Raw genomic sequence first — 11,296 nt, 5'->3', positions numbered from 1 at the left:
TGTTTGTTTTCTTTTCTTTTACATTTTAAAATGTGCTGCTGATCCTCTGAGAGTAAAAACTATTTTTTAAAAATGTAATCATAAAAACATCAGTTTTCTGAGACATGTTATCAAATTTAGCCCAGTCTAAATGATTACTTTTACCCAAACTAGATGATTTAACTACTGACTCCTGACATTCCTGTCTGTGTTCCCAGGTAACATACTGGGTGTGATCAGAGATCATCATAAGCTGGTCAACACTTTCAGACTCATGCGACGAGCCGGTTTCATCAACGAGTTTGTGTCCATCTCCACTAATCTGACTGACCGCTGCGTTTACATTTCCTCTGACGGAGGACGACTCTGCAGGTGGAGTCTAGAAAAGACATAAGTATATATTATATAGGTATGCTGAGGCATTTTTCTTTTGCATCACTTATGTTGTGTTCTGCCTCCCGTCCAGGCCGTACATCATAGTGAAGAAGGGACAGCCGATGGTGAAAAACAAACACATTGAGGATCTTTCTCAGGGCTACAGGTGAGGCTCAGGAGTCTGTAAAGCCAACATAAAGCTGTTTTTAAAAATGCAATGCAGCATTAAAATGTTCTCAAGATTTTCTGGAGTGACCACAGGTGAGAACACAAATGTCCGCAGCATTTGCTCTAAACATCTACAAGAAAATTTCCTCTAAGCGCTGCAGTAAAATGTGGTGGGACCATGTGTTCAGGTGGAAGCTAAACTTCTGGATCATCTCAAGCAAAGAGTTGCTGCTAACCTGTATGTTGCTTTTCACTCCTGTTAATGTTCAAATACACTTTGAATTGATATCAGTATAAAGACATTCATCACTGAGTATCTTCCTCTTTCTTCATTCTCTGCTAACAAAATGCAATTTCCCTAAAATTTTCAAATCATGTGCTACATAAATACTCTAAGCTAGACTCCAATGGTTCTAAGTGTTCGAGCTAGACTCCAATGGTTCTAAGTGCTCGACACATCTTCCAAAGTCCAATCTTTTTGCTTCTTTTTGTAAATAAAGTGTAAGTTAGTCAGTACAGCTCAGCTCCCAATAAAGTTGCTTTCATTCACATATTTTTTTTTCTGTTGGATTATTAAATGTGTCAGAAAAGCAGCTCATTAGGACTGTGTATCGACTCACATTTGCATAAAGTCTTTCCAGGCTGTCAACATGCTCTACTAAAATCCTGGTTGAATAACCCCTGCTTAATCCAACGAAATCTGGTATCTTACAGATGACGTGTGCTCTAAATTCAACTAAACTTAAACTGTGTGATCATTTCTCACAAAGAAACTGAGAAGAATGTCATAAGTGTTTTGGTGGTGTCAGTCGTAATTCGATTAATAACTGTTGAAATGTTTCTTTTAGTTTTACTATCTGTGTAAGGCTATGACACTTAAAGGTTTAAAGTGTGTTGACAATTCACTTGCTTTTCTGTTTTTTATTATACTTAATTTAGATTTATTTTTTATTTTTTTTTAACTGTGCCTTTTTTTCACCATATGTTGAGACGACACAACAACAAAACAGTCCTAACCCACAACCATCTTCCCAAAACCCAGAAAATGTATGATTACCAGACATAAAAAAGATGGATTTCAGACATTTTTTCTCTAGAAAATTTCTCGGATCTTGATGAAAACTGCAGTTGTTTCTGATCCAGCTGTTTTTAAATAGATCATTTAATTTAATCTTTACCTTGAAAACAGTTGTTCTCCACGGCTTCAGAATAGGTACTTTAACTGTGATCTGAGCTGATGTAAATGACCCCTCTCTCCCAAGCAGCAGATTTAATCATTCTGAATATTTTTTAACTCCAGAACCTTTGAGGACTTTCTGCATGAAGGCCTGGTGGAGTACCTGGATGTCAACGAGGAGAATGACTGTCAAATCGCCCTTTATGAACACATGATTAGCAAGTGGGTGGCACTTTATATGAAGCTGGCATTAAAAAAGAGACCCTCCTAGTTTATGTCAATCATTTTATTTCCTTCCCTAGAGACACCACACACTTGGAGATCGAGCCTTTCACGCTGCTTGGAGTGTGTGCCGGCCTTATTCCCTACCCCCACCACAACCAGTCACCCAGGAACACATACCAGTGTGCTATGGGCAAGCAGGCCATGGGTAAGACTGAGCAGAGCAGGTAGCTTCACGTTCCTCCACACAGCTGCTCTGCTTACTTCATATGTTCAAACGGTTGCGGTATTTTAATCCTAAATGTCTCTTAAACCTCCTAAATCTGCAGTTTAGAGTTTTATTTGCACAAGTTAAAATCCTACAAATGGACATTAGAATAACAAACATTATGAATGCAAGCAGCCTGCTGGTTCTTCTACCCCCAAAACTCTGGTCCAGCGTTACTTCCTGTCAGAATGCATTTGTATGTGTGATTTAGAGTTTGTCTTATATGTGTGTCGGTCAGATTGTGTATGCGCATGGACATCAAACATGGGGCGCTTGCGTAGGTTGTCTATTGTGCTGTGTGTGCAGAGGCCCTTTCCCTGCCAGTCACCCAGAGTGTCATTAGCAATTCATTGTGTCTGCTTCTGGCTGTGCTCAGGGGGTCAGTGTGCTCAGCTGCAAAAGACCACAGAGTGCGCACCCGTAGCTCCTTGGTAACCAGAACTTCCCGAAACAGCCTTGCTAACATTCGTAAGAGCCACAGTCACCCCACCCCAATGCTTCACCTCCGTCCCTTCCTCCCCTCCCCCCATCTTTACAAAAACACTGACTGGAACTATATTTGGCCCAATATCCTCTGTTTTGTATGGTCAACCCTATACATGTGCAAATCTGGTTGTGTGGCCTGAGCCTATTATCACAGACTGTGCTTGTAGCCTGATTGTGAGGTAATAGCATCTGACAAATGCAAAGCTTCCAGGGAGGCCCGGCTTTATGCCATAACTCGCTCCGCTTCTCCGCTGAGCTGCTTTGAGACTAACCAACTACCCAAACCGGAAGACTTGACACCTGTTATCCACCCATAAATGATTAGTTGATGATTATATTTATCTACATCTCTCCAGGAACTATCGGTTACAACCAGAGGAACCGTATTGACACTCTGATGTACCTGCTGGCATATCCTCAGAGGCCGATGGTCAAAACAAAAACCATCGAGCTGATTGACTTTGAGAAGCTGCCAGCTGGTCAGAACGCCACCGTAGCTGTGATGAGCTACAGCGGCTATGATATTGAGGATGCTCTGGTCCTCAACAAAGCCTCACTTGACAGAGGTAAGATTAATTTATTTCTGTGGACACTTTAAAGCTTTAATTGATTTAACCGACCTGTGACAGTGAATGTGTTTTCTATCAGGATTCGGTCGATGCCTTGTCTACAAAAATTCTAAATGTATGCTGCGGCGATATACCAACCAGACCTTTGACAAAGTGATGGGTCCCATGTTAGATGCTGCCACACGCAAACCCATCTGGAGACACAACATCCTGGATGCTGACGGCATCTGCTCCCCCGGTGAGTACCAGCAGAGCAGCAGAAAGTCCAGGTTGTTTTCTGCTCCTTACCTGCTTCTGCTGCTCCAACGAAGGTGCCTGGGTGCATTCTTAAGACTGATATTACTTCTGGTGTTTCACTCAATGAACAGTTTTACCCAGTGCTGCAAAGATATAAAACCCCGTTTACTAATTAAAGTAACATAATTCAAGTGTAGAAATGTTTATTTATAAATTTACGATCCAAAGAATTCTAAAGTCCCTTTTAGAATCACTGGAACATCTGAATTTTAATTACATCATAATAACATAATAACTGTTGTTTAATTAGAGGTTTTCATGTAATCAATCAGAAAAAGATTGAGACATGCAGTAGATCCATTTATTGTGAGCTCCATAAACTAAAAGAAAAAAAAAGAAACCAGATTCAGTCCTTGTAAAATTTGATTGTATATGGCAGTGTTTCTAAATCTTGGTCTTTAGTGACCCATGCCCTGCATGTTCTAGAGGTTTGCGTATAGTTTAACACACCTGACTCAAATGCATGGCTCATTAGCAAAGTTCTTCATAAGCAGGTCAGTTAATCTGAATCAAGTGTGCTGCAGTTGGAAACAACTAAAAGATGCACTGCAGGGTCCCTGACGACCAGGAATGGGAAACACTGATATATGTGACTTGAACTGTTGTTTCCAAATTATACAGTGAGCGCTGAAAGTATCACATATGCTTTGTGAATTATGAATTATGTGCTTCAAATTGAAGGTGTCAGTAATTCTAGACTGTAATAGATAAATCTCAAATTTGCTGAGATTTAGGGGAAAATAACATTCCTGTCCATGATCTCTTCAACTGAGTGGAAGTTTTGCAAAGATCAAAAATGTTTGTTGTACATGTTGCTCATAAGTAGCTCATCTTGATGAGGGGTGTCCATGTTTGACCCTGATCTCTGTATTATAGAAGACTTCACATTTCCAGATGTGATTTTGGTGTTAGATTTTTGAATAAATGGTGAAACACTTCAATAAATGTGTAAAAAGCGCTCAGCAGCCTGTTGTGTGTCTAAGAAGGTTGTTCTCTGTTCATTGCTTGTGTGGCTCAGGTGAGAGAGTAGAGAACAAGCAGGTGTTGGTGAACAAATCTATGCCAACCGTCACCCAGACACCACTGGAGGGCAGTGCCCAGCCAGGCCAGCCCCAGTACAGAGACGTGCCCATCAGGTGAGTGCACTTCGCCCTACCCACCCACCCTCCCACTGCACCATGTTCAGCTTATGTCAACCCACTTTTTAGGATTTATTTTACAGCTTCAAAATCTATAAATCATGCCATCAAAAGAATAAAAACATGATGAGGCTCTTTGTTTGCAGCTATAAGGGCTCAACCGACTCGTACATCGAGAAGGTCATGATCTCATCTAACGCTGAAGATGCCTTTCTTATCAAGATCCTCCTGAGGCAGACCAGGAGACCAGAGATAGGAGATAAATTCAGCAGTCGACATGGACAGAAAGGTAGAAGCCTCGTTGCAGTCACACAACTCTTGAGACAACAGCTGCATATTGACCTGAAAACTACCAGAAGGGTACAGAGTTGCATTAATAGTCGTCACTCTCAGGCCACATTTGTTGCAAAAGAGCGACTGGGCAAAACAAGAAGTTCTCTGCACTGGAGCATTTGTTGAGTCAAGTCCCAGTGGCTGTAGCTGTCACTGCCCCTCTGTCCTCATCTTTCAAGAGCTCTTTTCAATTAATTGGCTCTTTGTCCTGTGCCAGACTATGCAAATTTATTACACCCCAGCAGTGTTCTGCTGCTACTAGGGAAGAAAAAAAAAGTGTTTACAACCTTCTTTGTTTTGAAGCACCTCTCCTATAGAGGGCTTGTATGATGTTTTAATCAAAAAGCTAACTGGCGCCATGCATAATTTACTCTCTTCATTAACACGGTGGGCACTGGGCGGTCAGCTCTGGGTGGGACAATGTCTTCTGTCTCAGATAGTGACGGAGAGAGGGGTCGCGGTGGGGTTAGCTGGAGGAGATTTGGTTGGAAAGACCCAGATGTGCAACTGAGGGACAGCTGGATTTACATCAGGCTACAATGAAGTGTTTCAGCTTCAGAACCAAAAAAAAAACAAAAACTTGTTAAAAGCAGATTGCTGTTCCTTTAAGTTTGTGTCTGGTCATCGCAGTATACCTTTATGAATCCTAAATCAACAAATATCAGTAAATTAGAAATTAATTTGGCTGCATTGATGGATCTCCTGGCTTCTCATGACTTCTTTCATAAGTCCTGGTCAGCAGAGCAGAATAAGTTAATTATTTACCGGTCACACACACACACACACACACATCTGTGGAGGTGGTGGAGGGGGGTTGCAGGGTTTGTCAGTATTAGGGCCCCATTGTGCAAGCCGTCAGTGTGGAGCTGTATGAGCTGTGATGGAGGGGCTGTGGACCCTTGCTGTTGTCTTGCCTTTCTTTGTTGATTTCATGCCTCTTTTATCATTCACTTTCACACAAAACAAACAACACCAAGGATGTCTGCTGCTGGAACCAGTGTCTCTCTCTCTCTGTTTTTTTCTATTTAAGTTCTCCAACATTTTCCACTTCTTTCCATCTCCTCTCATTCCTCTTTCACACTGCCTTTGCTCTGATATTGAGCCTATTCCTTTGCTGCCTTTTCTTTTCTTTCTTTTGATTTTCTTCTGGCCCTGCCTTAGTCGCCTTTTCTCTTTTCTTTCACCTTCTTCCTGCTGTTGGATGACTTTCCATTAAGCCGCCGCACTTGTTCCCAGTCAACATCCTGTTGCAACATCCTGGAAGGCATCAGCAATCGACTGTGTCGCTGACTGCTCAGCTCATAGCAAATTTTTCCCACGTGCACGATTCAGTTTCTCCTCTCCAGTTGATCCCCTCCACTTCCTCTGAGTTGAACTGAAAGTCATGGGTGTGTAATCCTGGTCTCCCTGTCCAGCTAAGCACCTTTCTCCACTTCCTGCTCTCCTTCTCCTCTCCTCTTTCTCTTTTTTTTCATTTGCAAATGGGTCTACAATCTGTTTACCCTGGCCAAGGAAGAGTACTTCGGCCCCTCGACAAACATTTGCACTCGCACTTAAACTCCTGGCTACCAGGGAGCTCGTCCCCCCACATCATACGAGTCAAAAGAGGACCCTGTCAGTCCACATGAGTATGGAAATGTCATGATCTGCAAGCAGTTCACACAGAGACTCCTAGCACAAATGTGGACGACAGAACAGTTTGCAAGAAATGTTAGTGGAGAAATGAAACATCACTTCTCCAGTTTTATTAACTTTGATGTCAGTATTGTTTCAAACCTTTAGTCTGTGCAACATAAGAAAATGCACTTAACCCTTTCTAAGAAAAGTGGCCCTAAAGGGTGTAAAAGAAAATAATAAGACAAGAGTACAACAAAATGTAGAAACAAACCCCACAACACAGAAAAATGTTTGAAAAATGTAACAACAAAAACATGACTGCATTGGAAAAAAAGCCAAAACCCAAAAGTCCCGTGACAGTTCAGGAAACACACCAACAAAACAAGACAATGTATAAGAAAAGAGAACAAGAACGCAGACATGAAAACACCACTAAAATCACAAAAACAAACCCAAAATTACAAAACCAGTACACTCATGGGAGGTTTTTAATGGTCCACATTTTGTCCAGAGTTTTCAGGACAGAAGACTGAAACCTGCAGATCTTCACAAATAAGAGAAACATGTGCACACAGTGCTTTTCATGCATCGTCTGCAGTTTCTGAAAAACACACTTGTCCTGTTGTTCACTGATGATTCTTTTTTATTATTTTAATACTATTTTATTTTTTTCCAGGTTTGTACAGTAACTTTTTGTGTGTGTGTATTAGGTGTTTGCGGCCTCATTGTACCTCAGGAGGACATGCCGTTCTGCGACACCGGCATCTGTCCTGATATCATCATGAACCCTCACGGATATCCCTCCAGAATGACGGTACGAGTTCTCACAGCTGCATCTGTAACAACAAACGCTGAATTTTCAGCAGATTATTTTCACAAATAGTTTTAATTTTTCTTTTTTTAAGGTGCGCTGACAGGTGCTCACATTCAGATTAGGTCTGCACACAATGATTAATGTCCTTAGGAGTTCATCAAATGTTTAGTTTCTAAGTGAGTATAGAAAGAAGAGCTTTAAAACTTGAAATTTAGTTAAAAATCTTCCTGTTATCTTGCTAGTCTGACAGAAAGAAAGCTTTTCAGATTTTCTCCTGTTTCTAAAACAATGACTCAGGTGGTCAAAGTGGCTGCAGATTTATTTTTGGTAATTGATTAATAAATCAGCTCATTTCTCCTCTTTGCAAATTGTGAGATTTTTCTTGTTTTGTTAAAAATGTGGTATTTTAACTGCTGATCCAGGACCTGTTTTTTTCCCCCTTCTTCTTTTGGCTGAGCTCATCCTGAGTCACTTCTGCTGCTGTATTGACTGTCGCTCTTCTTAAGTTTGTGTAGGCTCTTCTGAGACAAAACCCTCATTATTGGCGCTCCTCTTCTCTCTGGGTTATCATTGGCTTCCAGAGCACACGTCCATTGATGCCATTAAGCAGCAATCTTACTATTGACAAACAGATATTTGTTGCTACGGAGACAGCTGCCAGCAAAGCGGCCGCCTCTAGCAGTGTGTGGAAGTTTTATCAAGCATGCCCAGCACATCTGAACCGTAGGACATTGCTGAATGACGTGAGACTTGGGCCCCGTTTCTGGCTGCTTATTGTCCCTCACACTGTAAAAACCTGATGGATCTTTACTGCTGAAGTTGTCAGTGTGTTTGCTTGCTGTGGTTGCCATGGAGAAGACTCTGAAATGTTTGGCTCGGGAGGATGTTTCTGTGGCCTGAGAGTGATATGAGAGTAGGTGTTTCCTTTTATGCGACGAGGTCAGGGGTCCTCTGGTTGCAGCCTCGGAAGAATTGTTGAAATCAGTCATCCATGGAGTGCTCTCCCCACCCTAAGGGGGGTACATGTGTAATCTGTTCTCACCCACAATATGAAAATTTGGTGCCAAGAGAGGATGTAAATCCCTAAAAGATTTTTGTAATGATTGGTGCTGTTGTGTTTTTTCTGGATTTGATCAGGTGGGAAAGTTGATTGAACTGCTGGCCGGGAAGGCGGGAGTTCTGACCGGACGCTTTCACTATGGCACAGCCTTTGGAGGCAGCAAGGTGAAGGATGTGTGTGAGGATCTAATCCGTTGTGGATACAACTACCAGGGCAAGGACTATGTCACCTCGGGAATTACTGGGTAATAAAACAGCAATTTTTTATCCCAGGAATCAAATCTGTTACATCTATCACGTCATTGAACAACATTTTTCTAACAACTAATGTATGTAATTTTTTCCTTCTGCACTTTTATGCTTCCTCACAAAACAAGAAATAAATCATTTAAAAAATAATTTAATCAAATAAATCACACAACTGTTATGAAGTTTTTTATTAAAGAGTTACTTTTTTTTTCTTTTTTCTTAATACAAAGACTGAAATCTCTCACAATAAACGTGAAGTAAAGTTTTTGTTTGGCCTGTAAAAAATGTTTTTTTTTTTCTTTTACCATTTCAAGTTTGCCTCCCAAGAGCAAAAATCATGCAATCAAACAGTCAGCTTGATCTGAAAAGTAAACTTTTCCTCCACAAGAGATTTTACAAAAACACCTAAAAACATCTTTGTCCCGGTCTTCTGCATTTCATCAGTAAATGAGTCCCAACGAGTTTGTGGGGCTGATAATCATAGAAAGTCCACAAATTTTCATTTTGCAATAATTTCCTTCCATTACCCCCTTTTCCAAAGTCATGTCACTACTTAATATTGTATTTATTTTATTTTATGGATTTTCCCTGCACGTACAAAAGGTCTGATTGCTGTGTTTTTCTCAGAGAACCCCTGGAGGCCTACATCTACTTTGGACCAGTCTATTATCAGAAGCTGAAGCACATGGTTCTTGACAAAATGCATGCCAGAGCCCGAGGACCCAGAGCAGTTCTCACCAGGTAAAACCAGCTGCCTTGTATCTCTGCTGATATTAACCTTTGGCTTGTTGTGAGTTTTAGAATTTGTCTTTAAATACGTGCAGCAGGTATTACATTTAACCCTCAGGGGAAGGCCCGGGTGATGATAGCTGTTACACTTTAAATTCTCTGCTGTCCTGAACTATCCTGTCATGCTTTACAGGCAGCCTACAGAAGGTCGCTCCAGAGATGGAGGTCTGCGTCTGGGCGAGATGGAGCGCGACTGTCTGATTGGCTACGGAGCGAGCATGTTACTGCTGGAACGCCTCATGATTTCCAGTGACGCCTTCGAGGTGGATGTGTGTGGACAGTGCGGCCTGTTGGGATACTCTGGGTGGTAAGTTAAACCACGGATAAGAGGCTAAATCTTCCTGATCGGCTTTTCTCAGAAACCAATGCGAAGTTTAACATGTTAGCAGGTTAGTCGGGTTCTGAAGAGGCTTTATGTGACACATCTGGAACAAGTTGATGCTTATTAACTGTTATGACTTTGAGATCAGGTCAGCATACTCATCTGGTTTTTGTTTCCAGGTGTCACTACTGTAAGTCTTCCTGCCATGTGTCCTCGCTACGAATCCCGTACGCCTGCAAGTTGCTGTTCCAGGAGCTGCAGTCCATGAACATCATCCCTCGTCTCAAACTGTCACATTACAATGAGTGAGCAGGACAGGGACAGAAACGTCTGTGTGAGTGACAGGTTTCAAGTCAGAGTCAACAGATTTCATTTGTATAGATATTGAAGTTTAAGTAAACAAAATCTGGTTTAAGCTGGGATTGTTTTTGTTGTTATTAAAAAAAAAATCACAACCATGAAAAGTTCAGAGCTTTTTTCTGTTTGCTTTTTATGTTGAGACTTCTTACAGTTGCTCTCCTTTATGTACATAATAAAAACAAAACATTAATTTCACAATCAGCAGATGTGTGTTGTGCAATTTAAGGAGTTTTTTGTGTGTGTTTTTTACTTAATATGAATAAAAACAAACCCTCCCAGGACTCCAGGTGTCCGTGCAGGTTCATATCTGCTGATGCTGAAAGTCCTCATCGTCATCGTCATCGTCATCGTCCTCATCGTCATCTTCCCCATTTCTCTATCAACTTCCTGTCTCTTGGAACTATCAAAATAAAGGTAAATAATGCTGAATAAATCTCTGATAAGGGAATTCTAAAGTCAAAATAAATCTGATCAAGATGCCAACATGAGGAAAAAGCAGAACGCAATCAGAAATGACCTTTTTTCTTTTTCTTTTTTATAATCACATGTTCGTAAAGTCTCAGATTTTTGGTGCTTTTGAAATTCATGATCCATCCATCCAACTCCATGGTGGGATGGCTCCCTCCAAGTTGTAGCCCTCTTAGATTAGAAAAGTTTTTTACAACCCCATGTTCAGTTACACCTGATAAACAGCAGCAGAAAAGTTGACATGGCCGTCGTATTGCTGGCTGTTAGCTGGCTCTCTAACATTTATTGTTGGGAATTTATATTTAGCTGTCCTTTTGATGGGACACATAATACATTAAAATGAAAACAAACAGATTTAAATTAACATTGCAGAAATATTAACACATCTTCAGTGTAAAGCATCTTGGATTTGCACAAAAGACTGTGGATGCTGTGAGAAAGCTGAGGATACATTAAGCGATCACTAAAATTTCAGATTTTTGAGATTTAATAACGGCATGCAGACTTTAAGGTTCCTTTCTTGTCTTTTAGAAGCTACTAATGTTGTCATCTAATGTTTGACAAAACCCATAAAAAATTAACTTTTCCTATTGAATGAAAAGCAA

At 40.9% G+C, this 11,296-nt stretch overlaps 1 protein-coding gene across 1 annotated transcript in view; it reads left to right on the top strand.

The window, feature by feature from the left end:
- The window catches only part of polr3b (polymerase (RNA) III (DNA directed) polypeptide B), a 27,680-nt gene extending 17,256 nt beyond the window's left edge, over positions 1 to 10,424 (top strand). Inside the window, exons 16-28 of the mRNA XM_041997566.1 lie at positions 198 to 351; positions 446 to 520; positions 1,823 to 1,921; positions 2,002 to 2,129; positions 3,032 to 3,241; positions 3,324 to 3,482; positions 4,560 to 4,677; positions 4,827 to 4,969; positions 7,341 to 7,444; positions 8,582 to 8,748; positions 9,380 to 9,493; positions 9,675 to 9,848; positions 10,043 to 10,424. Of these exons, the coding sequence (XP_041853500.1) occupies positions 198 to 351; positions 446 to 520; positions 1,823 to 1,921; positions 2,002 to 2,129; positions 3,032 to 3,241; positions 3,324 to 3,482; positions 4,560 to 4,677; positions 4,827 to 4,969; positions 7,341 to 7,444; positions 8,582 to 8,748; positions 9,380 to 9,493; positions 9,675 to 9,848; positions 10,043 to 10,172 (1,775 nt within the window). The 3' untranslated portion in view covers positions 10,173 to 10,424. The remainder of the gene's footprint in view (positions 1 to 197; positions 352 to 445; positions 521 to 1,822; positions 1,922 to 2,001; positions 2,130 to 3,031; positions 3,242 to 3,323; positions 3,483 to 4,559; positions 4,678 to 4,826; positions 4,970 to 7,340; positions 7,445 to 8,581; positions 8,749 to 9,379; positions 9,494 to 9,674; positions 9,849 to 10,042) is intronic.
- Positions 10,425 to 11,296: the final 872 nt, after the last annotated feature.

The sequence above is a fragment of the Melanotaenia boesemani genome, chromosome 10, assembly GCF_017639745.1.
Source record: "Melanotaenia boesemani isolate fMelBoe1 chromosome 10, fMelBoe1.pri, whole genome shotgun sequence".
Taxonomy (NCBI): domain Eukaryota; kingdom Metazoa; phylum Chordata; class Actinopteri; order Atheriniformes; family Melanotaeniidae; genus Melanotaenia; species Melanotaenia boesemani.
Note: the sequence above shows the minus strand (reverse complement) of the source record. Positions and strands in the feature narration are given on the sequence as shown.